Genomic DNA, 22,540 nt, shown 5'->3' with positions numbered 1-22,540 from the left:
ACATGGGTCAGGGCTATGTACTTCAATGAAACACCCCAAAGTAGGCAATATTTTAAGGGCAAATAAAACATCATGAAAATTAAATTTATTGAAATACATACTTAGATTCCCATCTTCAGGGGATGCAAAGAAATAAAACCATCATTTTTACTGATACCCCACCGGCTAATCTTTCTGATTCAGTATTTAGTGCATCTTTAGTACAACATTTCTGATGAATGGGAAATGTTGTACTAAATGTTGAGAAGCTAAGAAAATAAAAACAGTTGTTAAATATGCTGTGGCTGCTGAGATACCAGCTCTTGCAGAGGCAGTGGATATGGGATTCTAATTAAATATTTTAAACCTTATTATATACAATGGATATGCAGAGGACAGCATATCCATTGAATGTTATGTTGATAATTGTTCCATGGGAATAAAGTGCATTCCATGAAATGTGTACGTGAAAAGTTTTAAACTGGCTTTATGCAAATGCTGAAGAGAAAGGAAGCCTTTAAAATTATATGGGTGAATTCAAGTCCTCAACTGTCAGATTGTTTGCATAAAGAAAAACAAAGAAATTGGGAGCCTACAACCCAATGGTCTCAATATGGACTTTACTCCCTGGACGACATGTCCATCCTGGGCCTCCTATGTCGCAATGTTGCCACCCGGAAACTGGAGGAGCAGCACTTCATATTCTGTTTTAGGAGCCTACAACCCAATGGTCTCAATGTGGATTTTAGCTCCAAAAACCTCAAAGAAATTGCGTGACATTCTACAGGAAGAAACTCTTGCAACGTAATGGCTGTATGGAACACAGAAGTTTATTATGTAATTTGTTTTGAAATTTTAGTTGTAAATGTAATGTACATGTTCTTTTATAGGAAATCTGTAAATTGCATTTAAATTTTCTTTACTTGCTATACAGTGTGTGGACATTAACTGGGGATTCATTTGTGCTCCAGCAAATAGTAACAAACTGAAATGCTGATGGTTTGGGATGGGAGCTGCAGGTTTGTAACGTGTATTTCCACAAGTGAAGCTATCTAAATGTTGTTCTGATCTTTGTCACTAGACTTCTTGAAATAAAACATGATTATCTATAAAACATTGGTTCAGCAACAACTGGACAATAGTGTTAAATTGTGGACACCACATATTATGAAGGAAGTGAGGACCATAGAACAAGATATTTACTCAGACTCTTGCAGGATTGAGGAATTTCAGTTGTATGAATTCTTTAAACATTGGATGTTCTCCTCAGTGCAAAGAAAATTGAGAAAATATTGGATAGACATACTCAATACGTCCTCCGTTCCACCTTCTCACAATACTACCTCAAAATTTTCCTCCTGAATTTCTCAATGGATAGCATAGTGATTATCTTGTATTTATTTTGGATATCCTTACAAATGGAAGCATTTTCTCTGCACCTGCATCATCAAGCCCCTTCATAACCTTAAAGATCCTTATCATGTCATTTCTCAGCTCTTTTCTGGAGTAAATATGCCCACTCTGTTCCTTTTTTACTGATAGTTGTATTCTAAGGAGAGAAACCAGATTAGGCCTGTTTTCAGGCAAAGGGATCAGGATACATAATTAACAAGCATGTGGTTCCATGGAGACAGGTAGCACAGAAACTTAGTTGAGGCAATGAATTGATAAGGAGGAAGTGTTAGTAAGGCTGTTTGATGAGTCACCAAGACTGAATCAAATACATCCGAAAATTCTGAGTGAAATAAGGGTGGAAATTGTGGAGGCACTGCCATAATCTCCCAAACCTCCTTAGGTACATGGGTGATGCAGAGTATTGAAGAACTTCAAATATTATACCATTACATATCATCATTTTAGAAGGGATAAAAGGATAAGCCCAGCAGATCACTCAGTTTAATCTTGATGGGAAAACTTTTGAACAGTAATACAGGTCAAAATGAACAATTACTTGGACAAATTAATAAAGAAAATCTCATACAGATTTGTTAAAGGCAAATCATGATGAATTAATTTCACTGAATTTTTTGATGAGGTCGATTAGATTAATGCTGTTGATGTGGTAATAAGAAAATGGCAGCACAGATATAAAGCTGGCTGATTTACAGGAAACAGAGTAACGTGAATGGATGCTTTCTGGACTGAAGGAACTTATATAGTGTATTCCCTTGAGGTTGTTATCAAGATCATTGATTTTCTTGCTCTGTATTAATGACATTGACTTGGCTGTGTAGGGTACAAGTTTGCACAGAATGCAAAATCAGAAATACTTTGGACTGTGAGGAGGATAACGATGGACTTCAAGATGACCTGGACTGGTGAGATGGGTGGACACATAGCAGAGAAATGTGAAGTGTTACATTTTGATTGGAAGAATGAGAAGAGGCAATATGGATAGCATACAATTCAAAAATCGTAAATTATTTATTTATTACTTAGATTATTTACACATCATTCATTGAATGTGGAAGGGCTGGTTGAAAAAGCTATTGTAAAACATATAAGATCCTAGGCTTTATAAAGAGAGGCAAGTGCACAAAAGCATGAGATTGTTGTGAATATTTATAAACTTGACTGGACTATTCTGCCCAATTCCAGCACTAATTCAATTTTAGGAAGACTGTGAAGGCATTATAAAGGTTGCAGAAAAGAGTTATGAGAATGGTTCCATGGATGAGAGCAAGTAGATAGATTAGAGAAGGTACTGAAGGTTAGGAGGATAATTTATAGAGGTTTTCAAAATAGATAGAGGTGATAGTGAAAAAAGTATATCCAATGGTGAAAAGGTCAGGATTCATCATTCTCAGTCTGGACATCGACTTCAGATGATTGACAACAGAAGCAAAAATTACATGAGGAAAGGCATTTTTGCTCAACAAGTGGTTAAAAGAAAGCATTGTGTAGGCAGATTTAATCATGTCTTTCAAAAAATGATTGAATAATTATGTGAACAGTAAAGAATTTCTAAGATATGGATAAAAGTTAGGAGAATGGGACAAGCTGAACTGGTCTTGCAGAGAGCTAGCACAGACGCAATGGGTGGAATAACATTCTTTGTGCAATAACCATTCTACAACTCTGATTCTAGTAATCCGCCAAGTAGAAAAAATGAACAACTATCTTGGTTTGTTGCTGATTTTCCATTACAAAAGTGACAAAACCAAATCAGAAACATAAATACGAAGAAAAAAGATTCAAAAAAAGAAATCTAAAATTAGAGCAGCAATCACTGAATCTTCCACAGTAAACATGAGCCAATTGTCTCTAAAAGCTTTCAGTTCTCCAACTCCAGAACATGTCCACCTGGCCATGCCTGCTTGACATTTACACTAGATATCTTGTGCAATCAAAGTTAGAAACCTAAGACTGCAGTAGGTGATTCACGTCCATTCTTAGGTTTGATGAAGGACCTCTGTTGCAATGTGTATCAGAACTTATTATTTATTTATAGTAGTAAATTACAGAACGAAGAATCAGGAACAATGCAAATTAAAATTGGACTCAGCCAATTTATGAATCCACATTCAAAAAGTTCTGGCCTGCACTAGCAGCAAGGATTTTTTGAAGATCTACCATTCTAGTTTAAAGAACGCCTTCATGACATGGTACATTAGAAAGACGTTAAGTGACCATGGAAGCAAAGCTGGACTAATCCAAAATCTAAAACAAAAAGGTTCTCAGTCCAAAATTATATTCTCCCAACTACAGAATTGAGCAGCTTCATGAATGAATTTCAGTGCTGGCAGAGTGGGTCCAATGCCCCAACAACAGGCTGATCAAATTAAATAGCATGTTCCTTCAGTTGTTCTTACTCGGCTGAAAACAAATCATCTCAACCAGCTGGCAGTTGCAATGCCCAGAACTAAACTTCTACGGTTAGAAGTGATTCAGTAAATTGGACTGTACCTGCTAACAACCTTAAGAGTGCTAACTGTTACATTGCAACTGATTTAAGATTATCAATAAAGCTGGCAAGGTAAAAACAGAAAGTACTGAAGAAACCCAGCAATCTTGGTAGCGTCTTTGAAGAGACAAACAGATTTAACACTTGGAGTCTGATATACTCTTCTTCAAAATAGTTCAGTTGAACATGTATGTTTGCCAGAATTGATATATATTCATACAGGGAGACCTGTCCTCTGCAAAAGGAATACTTTCAAGCCTTTTGTCAATTTTTAAACACATGGGATCCTCGAAAACCTACAATTTGTTGTAGTTTTCACCATGGCAACAACTCAGCTAATTAGTTCATTTGCTGACCAACGCTGTCCTGTGGCATAAATTGTTGTGATTGTTTGACATTTGGCATTATTATCTTTGTATCAATATGGGCGTAAAGAAAATCTTCAGCAATATGCCTCTCTTTTCAGCAATAATGGATTAAAGTCGGAGCACTTTCATTCCTTCTTCTGCTGAAGTTGAGCAACATTCAACACTAGAGATAACATGTTGTTCCCTCTGCAGAACACCCACACTCAGTTCGCAACAAACAACTCCACCTCCCAATCATGAACCATTTCAATTCCCCCCCCAACTCCTCGGACAACATATCCATCCTAGGCCTCCTGCATTGCCACGATGACGCCACCCGAAAGATGCAGGAATAGCATCTCATATTTTGCTTGGGAACCCTGCAGCCCAAGGGTATCAATGTGGACTTCACAAGCTTCAAAATCTCCCTTCCCCCAACCACAACCCAAAACCAGCCCAGCTAGTCCCTGCCTCCCTAACCATTCCTCCCACCGCAAGCCCCACCCCCATCTCCTACCCACTAACCTCATCCACTTCCTTGACCTGTCCGTCCTCCTTGGACCGACCTATCCCCTTCGTAACTCCCCACCTACATTCACCTTCACAGGGTCTAACCCAGCCTCTTTGACCTGTCTACCTATCTTCTCCTTTATCCATTTTCTATCCGTCTCCCTATTTATTTCAGAATCCCCTTCCCCTCCCCCATTTCTGAATAAGGGTCTCGACCCGAAACATCAAACTTTCCTGCTCCTCTGATGCTGCTTGGCCTGCTGTGTTCATCCAACTTCACACCGTGTTATCTCAGATTCTCCAGCATCGGCAGTTCCTACTATCTCTGTAACAATATTCAGCACTGTTTATAATGAGAGTTGTAATTTACTGGTTTAATTGTTAAAAATAGGATGTGTGTGCCTTATATCAGCATGTCTTGAATTAATCATTGAATTAAAGTAAAATATTAACAATGACATGAAGGATTAAATTTCAATTCATGTTCTCAATCTCCATGTGCACAGGTGCAATCCTCCTTGATGAACATAAACTGCATCATGCTGAAGTCAAGGTGGCCCCAGGATGACGTGCAAGTTAACCTGCTATTGTACATACAGGAATCCAATACCTGAACAAGTCGGCAGTTCTCCAATTTGTTATTGGTGATTGGCCAGCCTGCATGACTAATTAACTGGACCGGAAGAGACGCTTAAGGATTCTTTCCAGGCAGCTCTGACTAAAGCTACATGTCAAAAGATTCAAATCCTGACTGGTAGAGTTGCAGTAAGTTTGACATTACATTGCTTAGCTGTGTGGTTTTAATTATGCTTCAGAAGTACCTCTGTGCACACTTGGAGTTGCACAGCTTTTATTCTTGCCCACCCATGACTACAATTTATGGATTTAGATAGATAGGGAAAATTAGCAAACTGAAAATCTACTTATATCTCAGCAGATTGATCAGGGATTTGTTATGTATGGTGATAGGTTTCCATACATGCCAAACAAGTTGACTAACTAAAACAAAATCACATGTATGTTTGCAAGGCTCTTGTAATGTCCAGCCAAACAATCCCTTATTATTTCACAGATTATTCAAACATTTTTTAAGTAAAGAGATATATTTTGAAATGGTCACACAAACCATACTGAACATAAGGTGAAGGAAGTGACACATCACTTCCTAGACATGTACGCTTCTGGGAACTGAGAAGCTATTCTCTTTATAATAAAATGTGAGGCTGGATGAACACAGCAGGCCAAGCAGCATCTTAGGAGCACAAAAGCTGACGTTTTGGGCCTAGACCCTTCTCTTTTGCGGTATTACCAAAACAAAAATGAATTAAAATTTTATTTTGCAGAAACAAAATAAGTCATAATTGCAGTACGGTTTAAGATTATATATCCTCTCAACCAGTGTAGCAAACCCATTTATACATGGCTTTGTCATCGTGACTTATCTAGTAAAGTACCAGTTTAGCTAATATTTATTATATCCTGTTACTGACTGTGACACATCCTCTATTTACTTTCATCCTGAAAGAAGCTGGTTAACATGTTGAGGGTCGTCCCTTATGACTTATGGTTTTTCTCAGCCATCAAGTAAAAAATCAATAATCTTAATTCCCATTATCCATTACGTGATGCTTGAAGTGCTCCTGCAGTGAAAGATCGCTGGGAAACCAGGGAAACAGCAGCACAGTGTAATACCTTATATTACATATTCATCAAGGAATTGCTGTTGGGTTTCTCGATGTACTAAGTGACCAATAGGCGTAAACAAATATATTTACTTGTCTTTATACCCATTATTTGCTAGCAGAACATCCTAGCAGACAGACATCCCTCATCGCCCCAACCAACCCACCCACTAAACATCGAAACAACAACTTAAGGTACACAAATGAACAGTCGTAAAGGGAATGCATGGTAGCCACCATGAATCTGTCTCTCCCACCCCCCCCCCCCCCCCACACAACCCCACCGTCCAGCTCGTTCGATGAAACTAAAATCAGGTCGAAAACAAAACTATCTGTTCCAACTTACCCAACGTCTTGACAGCGATCTGGCGAGTCAGCGGAGGCGGCAGGTTAATGCAGACCAGATCCACATCCTGGTGCAGCAAGACATCGTCGATCCTGTTGGTGTAGAAAGGAACGTCCATCTCCTTCGCCAGTTCCTCTGCTTCTTCTGGCGTCCTCCCCCACAGAGCTTTCACCGGGAAGCCTTGGCTCTGGAGCAGAGGGATGATGACCCTGGTTGTCAAACTGGTGCCAAACACACCGACGCCGGGCAGCATGGTGACTGAAGGAGGACGGCTCCTCACTCTCCACCTAGCGAAACATTATTGGGACAGTCAACATGAGGAGTTACCTCTCGACCATTTCTCCCATGTCCTTGCCTCAGATAACGCTCCTTCTTTCCCAAAAGTAGGTGAAAGCCAACAAGTTGTAGTTGTGTTCCGGCACACACTTCCTGCCAGCCCTGTGTCTGCGTGCGTGTATGGGGAGAGCTCGAAGTGCTAAGAATAACGCTGCCACCTTCTGCTGTTCTGCACCGCCCTCTAGATCGAATCGCCGGGCCTGCGAGCTGCTGATTGCTGCAGCGGTTTTTTCTTCGGGGTTGGTGGGGTGGGGGGGGAACAACAACAAAAAAAAACAGAAAACGTCTAGGAAAGCCAGAGGCTGCGGCTCAATGTTGGCCGGCAGCAGGTTGCAGAGCCCAGGCTAAGCCTGGGTACGCAGGAGCCCGCTGTTGCCGAGATGACCCATGGGCAGGTTACAATACGGCGGATGCGTCATGTTCCTCACTTTCTCCAACCGTAATTCGCAGCCTGAGCCCAACCAATGGAGGAGGGAGACCAGCAACTGTTGTGAGTGGCACAGGATGATAACACACAGGCACTGGCACAGAGACGCTGAAAAAAACTAACTCTCACCTTTCTGCACGTACCTGCACGTTACAGATACTACAGAAGGATACTGGCACGGACACTAACACTGATATTGCTATGGAGACACTGACAGAAACAAAGATAGACCCAGAAACAATAACGTAGGGACAGTAAGATACGCAGACATCCTCACAGCGACACTGACATAGAGATAGCGTAAGATATAAATACAGAATCGCGTATCTCATCACTCTTTATTTACACGTGCATAATACTTAGGGTCATAGAGTTATCCAGGACGGAAACAGACCCGTTGGTCCAACTAACGACGCTAGTCCCATTTGCCAGCATTTAGTCCATATCCGTCTAAACACAACCTACGTACCTATCCGGATGCTTTTTAATATTGTAATTATACCCGCCTCTACCACCTCTTCTGGCAGCTCATTCCATACACGCACTACCCTCTGCATGAAAAAGTTACCCCTCAGTCCCTTTTAAATCTCTCCCCTCTCACCTTAAACCTTTGCATTCTAGTTTTAGACTCCTCTACCCTGGGGAAAAGACCTTGACCATTCACCTTATTCATGCCTCTCATGATTTTATAAATGTCTTTAAGGTCACCCCTTGGCCTCCAACATACCAGGGAAGAAAAGCACCAACCTATTCAGCCTCTCCTTATATCTCTAATGCTCCAAACCTGGCAACACCCTTGTAATTCTTTTCTGAATCCTTTCAAGCTTAAGAACATCCTTCCTATAGCAAGGAGGCCAGAACTGAACACAGTATTCTAAAAGTGGCCTCACCAATGCTCTACATAGCGGTAACATGACCTCCCAACTACTATATTCAATTCACTGAACAAGAAAGGCAAGCATGCCAAACATCTTTTGCGCCACCCTGTCTACCTGCGACTCCAATTTCAAGGAACAATGCGTCTGCACCCCTGGGTCTAGGGTAAGTTTATTCTGATGTTCCGGTGAAAATTTTATCTTATCACTAACAGATCTGTTTCAATTGGCTGACCACCTCAGCAGGGTTTTTGGTATCTAGTTATATTTGCAAAGTGGTTGCTGCATTTACCTATCTATCAAAAGTTACTACTTTTCAAAAGCAAGATAATAAAATGTGAGGCTGGATGAACACAGCAGGCCAAGCAGCATCTCAGGAGCACAAAAGCTGAGGGTCTAGGCCCGAAACGTCAGCTTTTGTGCTCCTGAGATGCTGCTTGGCCTGCTGTGTTCATCCAGCCTCACATTTTATTATCTTGGAATTCTCCAGCATCTGCAGTTCCCATTATCTCTGAAACTACTTTTCAAAAGCAATTCATTTTGAGGATTTGGAAGGTTCTATATAATCAAGTGTTTCCCATCATAACAAAAGTGCTCAGAACAAAGGATATAGGGAGTGATGATCAGCCACAGGTGTACTAAATGGCACAGAAGATAGGAGAATATATGGTCTCTTCTTCCTATTTCTTGCATTCTTGTTAACTAGACCTTAAAAAGGAAAACTGACAGCCTACCTCCTGGCTGCATATTTCTTGGTAGCAGTAAACCATATATATTGATGTAAGAGGGGAATGAATGAGAAGAGTATTCACTTACAATTCCTTGATGTATGATACAAACCAACATTAAAAAAAAATCTCAATCTCTATATTTTATATTGACAGAATTGACACTGGTCCAGCTTCCTCAGAGCCAGTCAGTAGGTTTACAAGAGTGAACAGAACCTTTGACACTCCTGTTTATATTTGTCAGCCAGAACTCCCTGATTGGGGCTGTTAGAATGAGTTCCCTGATTGGACCAGGCTATGAGGTCTACCTGGCAGACCTCATTGCAATGACTACAACCCAGACAGAAGTATTTAATCATGAAGGCTAATGGAATGTTTGCCTTTATACCTAGAGGAAAAGAATAGGAGAGCACAGAAGTTATGTTGTAGCTGGACAAAACTCTGGTTAGCTCTCTCAAACTACTGAGACGGTGCCAGAGGAGGTGGGCTTGTCTGCTCCCATTGGCTTTCTTTCTCTTTTTTTTTGCTGTGATATTTCTTTGGCTCTTTTTCTTTTGCTTTTGTTTTCTTTTCTTTAAGACTAGAGAGTGGTGAATGAAGAGGAGCCCCCCTGCAGCATTGGCAGGAACAGCAGGACACGCCTCATACAGTTCCAACCCAGCCAAGGCTCCCCTGGCAAGCGAGGAGCAGGTCCCAGTATGGAGATCTCATCCCCATGTGGATCTCCTCTTCAGCTGTCAGGTATTACAGCCATTTTGGCAGCAGTCTCATCCAGATTGAGAATTGTTCAGCATGGTGGTCTTCTTCAGCAGAGGCTTCCGGCATAGCGTTCCAGCAGCCCAGCATGGTGATCTTGTCCCAGAATGGCAGTTTCATCCTGGCTGCTGCAACGTTAGTGTTCCAGTGTTCCTTAATCAATTTTCCTTGAGCTGATGAGCCATTAGCTGAAGAGTGATGAACTTTGTCTTGATTTTACTTTTTTTATTATTATGCATGACTTCTGTTATTGATGTAGAAACCATGGTGGGTGACTTATAAAACTTTTCATTTATTTTTCATGTAAAAGTACACATGACAATAATTTTTTATTCTATGCTATTCTGTGAGTAGATCTGAGCACCTTAAGAAGAATATATTGGCTTGGAGGGAGTACAGTGTAGATCTACAAAGTGAATACCTGGAGTTCAGGGGTTGTTATGATGACAGATTATACAAATTTAACCTGTATTCTCCAGAATTTAGATTGTTAAGGAGTGATCTGATCCAAGTCTTCAAAATAGTAACAGGAAAAGACAGGGTAGATAACAGTTAACTATTTGCATTGGTTGGAGATTCTAGAACTAGGGGCATAGTCTAAAAATTTAGGGCAAGACTGCTGGGAGTGATGTTAGGAAGCACTTCTACACACAAAGGGTAGCAGAGGCTTGGTACTCTCTTCTGCAAATAGCAGTTGATGCTAAGAATTGTTGATTTTAAAGCTGAGATAGGTAAAGTTTTGTTAAGCAAAGGTATTAAAGGGGTATGGCCCAGGTACATGGAATTAGGCGAGAGGTCAGCCATGTCTCACTGAATGGTGGAACAGGCTCAGGAGACTGAATTGCCTGATCCTGTTCCTCTGACATAGATATAGTGTAAAATACAAATATACAGAGATCCACGCAGAGACACTGAAAGAGATTGACACGGAACACTGACAGTGACATAAACAGATAGGCAGAGACCTACACATGCTGACAGACACAGACAAGGAGCACTCAGTGTCAGATATAGATACATAGATGTTGGCAAACACTAACATACACAGGTACTAATAAAGAAATGAGAATTGGTGACAGCCACAGAGATATGAGTTGGTCCAATGATACTAATCGATATACTGATAATATTACTTCACTCCCCAACATTAAATGTGAAAGGCAGAATTTTTAAAATGTATTCAGGAGACCTTTTGAAAGTGGCATAGAAAGTCCTATGAGAGATTCATATAATAATTTCCATTAACAAAGACAGGCAAGTAGTAGAAGTGTCAGTACAGGAGCATTTCAGGGATAGTGACCATAATTCAGTAAATTTAAGGTAAAGAATAGAATAGAATAGAATAGAGTAAAAAACAACAGCACAGAATAAAGATGGACTAGGCATAATGCTTCCGAACTGGGGGTAGACCAATTTAACATGAAAAGATAGGATCTGGCCAAAATGAACTAGGAGCAGCTACTTGCACGAAAATCTACATCAGAGCAATATGAATCTTTCCAAGGGGAAATGGTGGGATTGCCGAACCAATATGTTCCCATTAAAGGTGATGAGTATGACTGACAAGTCCAGAGACCCTTGGATGCTGAGGAATGTACGGCACTGGGCAAGGAAAAAGAATACATTTAGTAGATACCAAGGGCTCAAAACATCCAATGACCTACAGGCGTATAGAATATGCAGGAGGTTTCTTAAAAATAAATTAGGAAAGCTAAGAGGGAATATGAAAAAAAAACACAGGCAGACAAAATAAAAGGGAAATTCAAAGTCATTACATAAGGGGCACAAAGATAACCAGGAAAAGAATCAAGACCCGTCAGGGATGGTAGGGTTGCATTGCATAGGTATTCCCTTTCCATAAAAATAACCCCAAGCTCCCAGTTGCCTTCATTGCACCACTGTGTTTCCATGTCAACATTTCTATCTCAGGTCTGCTGCAGTGCTCCAGAAGAGCTCAGCATAAACTGGAGGAACAACATCTTATCATTCATGTAGGTAGCTGACAGTCTTCAGGATTCAACATTGAATTCAACAATTTCAGAGCATGAGCACCTTCTTAATTTGTCTATTATTTAGCCCCACAACCTCAGGTCCTGTCACAGAATGGGTTGCTTTCAGCGGAGACAATGCATTTTCATAGTCCCCGTTATCACATATCTAGCTTCTATTCTTCCCTGACTTACTATCAACAATCCCTTTATTTGTCTGACTTTTCTATCTCTCTTTGGCCTCCCTCTCCATCTATCCAATCACTCCTTTTCCCCTCACACTCTCTTCAGCAGCATAAAAATCACCTTTTCCTACTTGGTTCTAATTCTGAAGAAAGGTTACAAGACTCAAAATGTTAGCTTTTTTTTTCCACACATGCTTATAGACCTGCTGAGTTTCTCCTGCAATTTCTGTTTTTGCTTGTTTAACATCTCCAGCATCTTCAGTTCCTGATTTTATTTCAGAGGTTATGAAGGGGCTGTATAGGACTTTAGTTCAGCTTCAGCAGGAGTACTGCTTATGATTCCAGTTACAGCGCTGTAGCAAGGATGTCATGCTTTAGAGAAGACTCACCAGGATGTTGCCTGGGCTGGATTCAGCCATAAAGAGAGAGAGTGTATGGGCCAGAGTTATTTTCATTACAGCGCAGAAGACTGAGTGTGGACCTGATTGAGGTGTTGTAAGGTGGGGCAAAAATTCCCATCAATTGTTGGGCATACCCTGGACTTAAAATCCCTCTGAAGGCCGAAGTTGTAGGACTAATACTGTATCAGATTAAAGTCACTGGGACTCCAGAAACCATGTGCAGCAACTGAGGAAGAGGCTAGTTGGGACAGACTGGGAAATATACAAACCTGGGGCAGATATCTGGGACAGGGGTTAGCTAACTGAAACCAACAGAAAATGCCCCATTCATGCCTCAGCTAAAACAATTCAAGCCAGTCTACAGGAAATAAACAACCTCAACAATTTCAGAGACAGTAAGAACAGCCGATGCTGGAGTCAGAGATAACACAATGTAGAGCTAGAGGAGCACAGCAGGCCAGGCAGCATCATCTGAAGAAGCGTCCGGCCTGGAACGTCAGCTTTCCTGTTCCTCTGTTGCTGGCTGTCCTGCTGTGCTCCTCCAGCTCCATACTGTTATCTAAACAATTTCAGACTCTTTGGAGCCTACACAGGTATCAAACCATTCAATTCCAAATCAGTGCTCAGGCACAAAGTTACTGAACATTCCACACCATTGTGTTACATGCAAACCTGTTTCAGCTTGGAACCTTCACACCACTATGCAAACTGAACAGATACCCGACCCAAGGAAATGCCGGACGTTCCAAACCCATGAAAACCATTCATTTCAATCGAAAAATGATTCTCACCCACTCCAGTGCTCAGGAAAACATTTCAGTCCTGAGAGGAGGAACAACAGATCACAGATTTGGCGGGAGATTAGGGGGGCCTGCAGTGGAGCCCAGCAGAGCAGTGAAGTGAAAGGTGAAGCAAAAAGCAAAAGAAAAGGGAAGAGAAGCAAGGAAAGTGAGCAAGAATCCTGCAGTGTGAGTGGGGCACCCCGAAACTAGTACAGCATGTCCAACTACTGAACACCAGAAAACTAACTGTGAACCTCCACTCGACGTCCAGAGGTGACCAAAGGCATCCCGAGATATGACACACCAACCGGGGCAACACCAGCAACATTCTCCACCAGCAGAAACAACAACCCGCTTGCAAGACCTACCAGGAGGAGGAGGAGAAGAAAAACCAAGGTACTCACCAGGCCGGTCCCACACATCCAATCACATTGACAGACACTGCCAGACTGACTATTATCACTACCCGCGGCCCTCCACAGAGTCCCAGTTACAGCAAGCATCTATGGACAGAGCCAATCGAAATTGCGGTTTCACACCAGGAGTAAGCCTGCTGTTGTCAGGACCTCTAACCCAGCTGGGCTAGTCGTATACAAGGAAGGGGGTTTTGGGGTTTAACAGTGTAGGGCACCTCTAAGGAAGGGAAGTGGATTAGAGCAGGTAAATCTCTCTCTCTCTCCTCCCTATTATATCGTAACAGTCACCCATTGTATTAATTAACTGAGGGTTAAGGTAACTGGGAGACACAGTCTCAGTCAGGGACAGGCAGGCTTCAATTTGATATTCGCTTTCTTGTTTTGTAAATATATTAATTTTGCTTGAGATAATGGGAACTGCAGATGCTGGAGATTCCAAGATAATAAAATGTGAGGCTGGATGAACACAGCAGGCCAAGCAGCATCTCAGGAGCACAAAAGCTGACGTTTCGGGCCTAGACCCTTCATCAGAGAGGGGGATGGGGGGAGGGAACTGGAATAAATAGGGAGAGAGGGGGAGGCGGACCGAAGATGGAGAGTAAAGAAGATAGGTGGAGAGGGTGTAGGTGGGGAGGTAGGGAGGGGATAGGTCAGTCCAGGGAAGACGGACAGGTCAAGGAGGTGGGATGAGGTTAGTAGGTAGCTGGGGGTGCGGCTTGGGGTGGGAGGAAGGGATGGGTGAGAGGAAGAACCAGTTAGGGAGGCAGAGACAGGTTGGACTGGTTTTGGGATGCAGTGGGTAGAGGGGAAGAGCTGGGCTGGTTGTGTGGTGCAGTGGGGGGAGGGGATGAACTGGGCTGGTTGAGGGATGCAGTGGGGGAAGGGGAGATTTTGAAACTGGTGAAGTCCACATTGATACCATATGGCTGCAGGGTTCCCAGGCGGAATATGAGTTGCTGTTCCTGCAACCTTCGGGTGGCATCATTGTGGCAGTGCAGGAGGCCCATGATGGACATGTCATCAAGAGAATGGGAGGGGGAGTGGAAATGGTTTGCGACTGGGAGGTGCAGTTGTTTGTTGCGAACTGAGCGGAGGTGTTCTGCAAAGCGGTCCCCAAGCCTCCGCTTGGTTTCCCCAATGTAGAGAAAGCCGCACCGGGTACAGTGGATGCAGTATACCACATTGGCAGATGTGCAGGTGAACCTCTGCTTAATGTGGAATGTCATCTTGGGGCCTGGGATGGGGGTGAGGGAGGAGGTGTGGGGACAAGTGTAGCATTTCCTGCGGTTGCAGGGGAAGGTGCCGGGTGTGGTGGGGTTGGAGGGCAGTGTGGAACGAACAAGGGAGTCACGGAGAGAGTGGTCTCTCCGGAAAGCAGACAGGGGTGGGGATGGAAAAATGTCTTGGGTGGTGGGGTCGGATTGTAAATGGCGGAAGTGTCGGAGGATAATGCGTTGTATCCGGAGGTTGGTAGGGTGGTGTGTGAGAACGAGGGGGATCCTCTTGGGGCGGTTGTGGCGGGGGCGGGGTGTGAGGGATGTGTCGCGGGAAATGCGGGAGACACGGTCAAGGGCGTTCTCAATCACCGTGGGGGGGAAGTTGCGGTCCTTAAAGAACTTGGACATCTGGGATGTGCGGGAGTGGAATGTCTTATCGTGGGAGCAGATGCGGCGGAGGCGGAGGAATTGGGAATAGGGGATGGAATTTTTGCAGGAGGGTGGGTGGGAGGAGGTGTATTCTAGGTAGCTGTGGGAGTCGGTGGGCTTGTAATGGACATCAGTTACAAGCTGATTGCCTGAGATGGAGACTGAGAGGTCCAGGAAGGTGAGGGATGTGCTGGAGATGGCCCAGGTGAACTGAAGGTTGGGGTGGAAGGTGTTGGTGAAGTGGATGAACTGTTCGAGCTCCTCTGGGGAGCAAGAGGCGGCGCCGATACAGTCATCAATGTACCGGAGGAAGAGGTGGGGTTTGGGGCCTGTGTAGGTGCGGAAGATGGACTGTTCCACGTAACCTACAAAGAGGCAGGCATAGCTGGGGCCCATGCGGGTGCCCATGGCCACCCCCTTAGTCTGTAGGAAGTGGGAGGAGTCAAAAGAGAAGTTGTTGAGTGTGAGGACGAGTTCCGCTAGGCGGATGAGAGTGTCGGTGGAGGGGGCCTGGTCGGGCCTGCGGGACAGGAAGAAGCGGAGGGCCTTGAGGCCATCTCCATGCGGAATGCAGGTGTACAGGGACTGGACGTCCATGGTGAATATGAGGTGTTGGGGGCCAGGGAATTGGAAGTCCTGGAGGAGGTGGAGGGCGTGGGTGGTGTCACGGACATAGGTGGGGAGTTCCTGGACCAAAGGGGAGAAAATGGAGTCCAGATAGGTGGAGATGAGTTCGGTGGGGCAGGAGCAGGCTGAGACGATGGGTCGACCAGGGCAGGCAGGTTTGTGGATTTTGGGAAGGAGATAGAAACGGGCCGTGCGGGGTTGGGGAACAATGAGGTTGGAGGCTGTGGGTGGGAGGTCCCCTGAGGTGATGAGGTCATGAATGGTGTTGGAGATGATGGTTTGGTGCTCGGGTGTGGGGTCATGATCGAGGAGGCGGTAGGAGGTGGTGTCGGAGAGTTGGCGTCTGGCCTCGGCGATGTAGAGGTCAGTACGCCATACTACCACTGCGCCACCCTTGTCTGCGGGTTTGATGGTGAGGTTGGGGTTGGAGCGGAGGGAGCGGAGGGCTGCCCGTTCTGCGGGGGAGAGGTTGGAGTGGGTGAGAGGGGTGGAGAGGTTGAGGCGGTTAATGTCTCGACGGCAGTTGGAGATGAAGAGGTCGAGGGAGGGTAGGAGGCCTGGGGGTGGTGTCCAGGAGGAGGACTTGTGTTGGAAGCGGGTGAAGGGGTCAGTGGAAGGAGGGTTGGGTTCCCGGTTGAAGAAGTAGGCATGCAGGCGAAGACGGCGGAAAAACTGCTCTATGTCCGACCGTGACTGGTATTCGTTGATGTGTGGTTGTAGGGGGACAAAGGTGAGCCCCTTGCTCAGGACTGACCGTTCGTCCTCAGTCAGTGGGAGGTCTGGGGGGATGGTGAAGATTCGGCAGGGCTCAGGGTGGCTGTCTCCTCTGGGGTTACAGGCTGTGGAGGTTGTGGGCGGAGCGATGATGTCGTCGGCCGTGGGCGGGGTTCCGTCGGCTTCGTTGATGTGTGGTTGTAGGGGGACAAAGGTGAGCCCCTTGCTCAGGACTGACCGTTCGTCCTCAGTCAGTGGGAGGTCTGGGGGGATGGTGAAGAAGATGACATTCCACATTAAGCAGAGGTTCACCTGCACATCTGCCAATGTGGTATACTGCATCCACTGTACCCGGTGCGGCTTTCTCTACATTGGGGAAACCAAGCGGAGGCTTGGGGACCGCTTTGCAGAACACCTCCGCTCAGTTCGCAACAAACAACTGCACCTCCCAGTCGCAAACCATTTCCACTCCCCCTCCCATTCTCTTGATGACATGTCCATCATGGGCCTCCTGCACTGCCACAATGATGCCACCCGAAGGTTGCAGGAACAGCAACTCATATTCCGCCTGGGAACCCTGCAGCCATATGGTATCAATGTGGACTTCACCAGTTTCAAAATCTCCCCTTCCCCCACTGCATCCCTCAACCAGCCCAGTTCATCCCCTCCCCCCACTGCACCACACAACCAGCCCAGCTCTTCCCCTCTACCCACTGCATCCCAAAACCAGTCCAACCTGTCTCTGCCTCCCTAACCGGTTCTTCCTCTCACCCATCCCTTCCTCCCACCCCAAGCCGCACCCCCAGCTACCTACTAACCTCATCCCACCTCCTTGACCTGTCCGTCTTCCCTGGACTGACCTATCCCCTCCCTACCTCCCCACCTACACCCTCTCCACCTATCTTCTTTACTCTCCATCTTCGGTCCGCCTCCCCCTCTCTCCCTATTTATTCCAGTTCCCTCCCCCCATCCCCCTCTCTGATGAAGGGTCTAGGCCCGAAACGTCAGCTTTTGTGCTCCTGAGATGCTGCTTGGCCTGCTGTGTTCATCCAGCCTCACATTTTATTATCTATTAATTTTGCTTGTTTGTTTAATAAAACCAGAGGTGGTTTTCTTGGCCTCTGAAGCATCTGCCTCCAGTGTTTTACTACCACACCATATTGTACACATAAGCCCAGAACCAGGGAGCTGGTAAACAGTGAGCCAGGCAGCACTCATTACAGTATACAAAATTTTGAGGGGCAAGAATAGAGTAGAAAGGAACAAGCTTTTCCCCTTAGTAAATGTGTCAATAGCCGGGGAGTTTAGATTTAAGGAAAGGGGCAGGGCATAGGGGAGATATGCTGCTTGGCCTGCTGTGTTCATCCACCTACACACTTTGTTATATAGGGTAGATAAAGATGATTTCATTTTCTCAGATACAGCCACATAGATTAAACAGCAGAACATAAAATAAGCAACAAAATTGTTAGGACTACACTGCAGACCCCCATTTAGTCACAAAGAGCAAACATACAAGAAATTAATTGAGAAGTACAGGAACAATAGGAAAGTAAAAGGTAAGGCATTTCAATTACCCTAATAATAATGAGGATTAATTCAGTGTAAAAAGTAGTGTGGGTGCAAAATTCTTAAGATGCGTTCAATGAAACATTTTTTTAGGCAGTACAGAGCAAGCCTAACTAAAGAAGGAACAATTCTGGACTTAGTTTTAGGAAATAAAGCCAGACAAACGGAAGGGATATCAATGGCAGAGCAATTTGGTGGTTCAGAATATTTATATTTCCACAAAGATGAATAAATACAAAAAGAACAAGGACCTATTAAAGACAAAAGGGAGAGGAGTGGATAGAAACATGCTAACAATAATGGACTCTATAATTAGGTAGGCATATAGTGTCATCTTTTTGTAAGGCAACTCACCACCAGCTTTTCAAGGATGGCATCAAGGATGGACAATAAATGCTGGACAAGCCTTTAATGCCCATATTCTGTGATAATATTTTAGAAAGACAAATAGAATGATTGTTTAAAAAGATTAAACAAATAGGAAATAGTAATTAAGCAGCAGGGCAATTGAGTCCATATGAATAGAGACAAAATATAATAAAGAATCAATCTAATTTGTGCAGTCTACAGACCAACTAACTATGGAGGGAAGGTGGAGGAAATTCAGGAATTGAGTGAAAAACAAAACAACAGTCAAGATGATATCAACTACATTAATTGAATACTAATATAAATTGAACAGAAGAGGTAATTAAAGACTATAATGGGAACAAGTTCCTATAATTTGTACAGAGATAATGGGAACTGCAGATGCTGGAGAATTCCAAGATAATAAAATGTGAGGCTGGATGAACACAGCAGGCCAAGCAGCATCTCAGGAGCACAAAAGCTGACGTTGTCTTTTTTAAAAAATATATCAAGTTAGAAGGAAGACCACCAATGTGCTTCAAAACAATTTTGGAGAAGGGTGATGAAAATAAAATTAATTGATTGGAGAAAAATGGATTTTGTGGGGTTGAGAATATAACAGCGATACAGAGCAATGGAAGACATTTCAAATGGGTTCAACCGAGTGAAGGAAAAAGTAGTCCACAGAACTCCATGAATGGAATAAACCATAATAAAACAGTTGCATATTTGGAAAGATTAATGATTTATATACATAGAGAATAGAGGAGTACATGATAAGAGAAAATTTGAAGAAGAGATTAGGAGTGAAGTCAAAAAACAAAAAGGCAGAAAGGAATTACAGAATTATCAACCAACATAAAAATATAAAATACCTTACAGGCTTATCAATAAACAAGTCTAGGCTATGATGGGAATAGCAAGTATTAAAGAGTAGAAAGTATAGGACAACCGGTGCTAACAGTGAGATGTCAAATATATTAAATAATTATTTTACTTTTATAGTACCAGGAAGATAGAACAGATTGACATGATATTAAATTGTGAGATGGGTAACGAGATAAAGGCATTTCAAATAAAATAGAGAACACACCTAATAAATAAAACAAATCTCAAGGAGGTAGCAGAGGCATTACTACTCATATTTAACAACTTACTAGAAAAAGGTGTGACAGCGAATTGCCACACAATCAACATAATTTCTATATTTAAGAAGAGGGTGAGAACATGTCTATAATGGTATGGATCAGTCAGCTAAACGTTATTTTTCCTACTAGGGAATCGCTACTGAAAATGTGAAAATGGAACAACTTATGGAAATGCAAAATAAAGCAACAACCGCACTCTAGCCAAGCTCTTATTGGCAGTCATGCTCACTGACATTATAAATGATTCCTACTTCTCAGGCAAAACTATCTCTACTTTCAAAACTGTCAAATTAACAATCTCCATGATTAAAAAGAACTTTAACATACCTGTCCTTGAAAACCGTTGGAAATGAAAAAGAAAATTAGTCACGGACCAAAGCCTTTGCACATGCTGTTATTTCTCAGGCCTATTCTCACCTTTACTGCAGCTCTTTGTTCCAGCTCTGTCACAGCACCAAAATCAAAAAGTTACAAACAACAATCCTCTGTTACTGATTGGTTGATTTATTGTCACGTACCGAAATACAGCGAAGAGCTTTGTTTACGAGCAGTACAGGCAGATCACAGCAAGCAAAGGATGTACAGATCAAAAAGACTTAGAGGTTACATTGCAGGTTATATTATTTGAGACTTGAGTCTATTCAACTGTCTGATAACAGCTGAAAAGAAGGTGTTTTTGAATCTGCTTATGCATGTTCAGGCTTCTGTACCTTCTGCCTGACATAAGAGGTTGTAGGAGGTCATTAGTGGCGTGTAATGGGTCTCTGATGATGTTAGCCACCCTTCCACAGCAGCGAGCCATGTAAATACTGTCGATGATGGAAGGCTGGCTTTCACGATGGTCTGGGCTGTGTATACCACCTTCTGCAGTTTCTCATGGTCCTGGGCAGAGTAGTTGCCGTACCAGGCCATTATGCATTCAGTCAATTTGCATTCAATGGTGCATCTGTAGAAGTTGGCGAGAGACCTTATGAACATGCCCAATTTCCTGAGCGCCTGAGGAAGAAGAGGCATTGTTGTGCTTTTTCAACTGTCACATTTATGTGGGAAGTTCAGGACAGTCATTCAGTTATCGTTACTCTGAGGAACTTAATGTTCTTCACTCTCTCAATCTCAGTTCTGTTGACGTAGATGGGGCATGTTCTCCTCCTTTCTTTCTGAAGTCGATGATCAGTTCTTTAGTTTTGTCGTTGTTGGGAGACAGATTGTTTTCATAGCACCATGTCACGAAGCCCTCTATCTCCCTTATATATTTTGACTCATCAGTGTTAGATATCCATCTCAGTACAGTGAAGTCAACAGTGAACTTGTAAGTGTACAGGGAGTACAGTATGGGGCTGAGAACGCATCCTTTGGGGTGGCTCCAGTGTTGAGGGTTATTGTGGTGGAGATGCAGTTATCTATCCTCAGTGATTGCAGCCTATGGGTCAGAATACTGAGGATCCAGCTGCAGAAGGCAAAGTCATGACCAAGGTCTCGCAGTGGTACATTATCCTTCCTTCTCCTCAACATGTCTGCAACATTTGATGTTGTCAACCAAAGCATCTCCTTAGTTATTCATGAAAATGGGACACAATCAAATCAGAAAAGACTTTCTTCTTCAGAAAGCAGAAATATGAGGGATGACCAAATCAAGACTTTTGAAATTATGAAATGGCTGGATTAGGTAGATAATGAGAAGTTATTTCTATGTGTAATGTAATCCATAAACAGTATTAAAAGTAAAATATTATTACTAATAAATCATACGAGAATTCAGGAGAATCTTCTTAACCTGGAGAGTAGTCTAAATAGGAGGAAAAGCAGTTTTTGGTTAGACTAAATAGCATGGGAGAAGCTTTGTGTCATACAGACTACGATTTGGACCAAGTGATCTTTTTTCTTCATTATAAAAAAAAAGCAAACATACAGCATTCTGCCCCTCAAGCCTGCTTATTCATTTAATAAGATCATGGCTGATATGATTTTAACCTCAAATCCACATTCCAGCCCACCCAGCTAACCTTACACCCCTTGCTCAACAAAAATGAACCCACCTCAAATTTAAAAATACCAAGGGCACTTCATCCACTGCCTTTTCAGGTAGACACTTCCAAAAACTCTCAATTCTATGTCAGAGAAAAACAGCCTCTTCTCTGCTTTAAATGAACAGACCTTTATTTTTAAATAGTGTTCTCTAGTTCTAGATGGTCCCATTAGAGAAAACACTGTCCCCCTCCGAATCTACACTGTCAAGACTCCTCAAGATCTTGCTCTGCAACTTCTAGCGAATTTTATGAATGACATATTCTTTGTTTCAGTCTTACCCTTATGCTTTAAATTATAGCCAAGTTAGCCCCAACAATGACTTCTCTCTGAGATAATGGGAACTGCAGATGCTGGAGAATCTGAGATAACAAAGTGTGGGGCTGGATGAATACAGCAGGCCAAGCAGCATCCCAGGAGCACAAAAGCCGACGTTCGGGCCTAGACCCTTCATCTGAAAAGGGGGAGGGGGAGAGGGTTCTGAAATAAATAGGGAGAGAGGGGGAGACGGATTGAAGATGGCTAGAGGAGATGATAGGTGGAGATAAGACAGACAGGTCAAAGAGGCGGGCGTGGAACCAGTGGAAGTGAGTGTAGCTGGGGAGGTAGGAAGGGGATAGGTCAGTCTGGGAGGACAGACAGGTCAAGGGGGCGGGATGAGGTTAGTAGGTAGGAAATGGGGGTGCGACTTGAGGTGGGTGGAGGGGATAGGTGAGAGGAAGAACAGGTTAGGGAGGCGGGGACGAGCTGGGCTGGTTTTGGGATGCAGTAGGGGGAGGGGAGATTTTGAAGCTTGTGAAA

The 22,540-nt window shown here is 43.5% G+C and overlaps 1 protein-coding gene across 1 annotated transcript in view; it reads right to left on the bottom strand.

Moving 5' to 3' along the window:
• LOC125461625 (glucose-fructose oxidoreductase domain-containing protein 1) overlaps positions 1-7,967 on the bottom strand; it is a 94,444-nt gene extending 86,477 nt beyond the window's left edge. Inside the window, exon 1 of the mRNA XM_048550561.2 lies at positions 6,769-7,967. Within this exon, the coding sequence (XP_048406518.1) occupies positions 6,769-7,021 (253 nt within the window). The 5' untranslated portion in view covers positions 7,022-7,967. The remainder of the gene's footprint in view (positions 1-6,768) is intronic.
• Positions 7,968-22,540: the final 14,573 nt, after the last annotated feature.

Source organism: Stegostoma tigrinum, chromosome 2, assembly GCF_030684315.1.
Source record: "Stegostoma tigrinum isolate sSteTig4 chromosome 2, sSteTig4.hap1, whole genome shotgun sequence".
Classification (NCBI taxonomy): Eukaryota; Metazoa; Chordata; class Chondrichthyes; order Orectolobiformes; family Stegostomatidae; genus Stegostoma; species Stegostoma tigrinum.
This window is presented reverse-complemented; position numbering and strand designations above follow the sequence as displayed.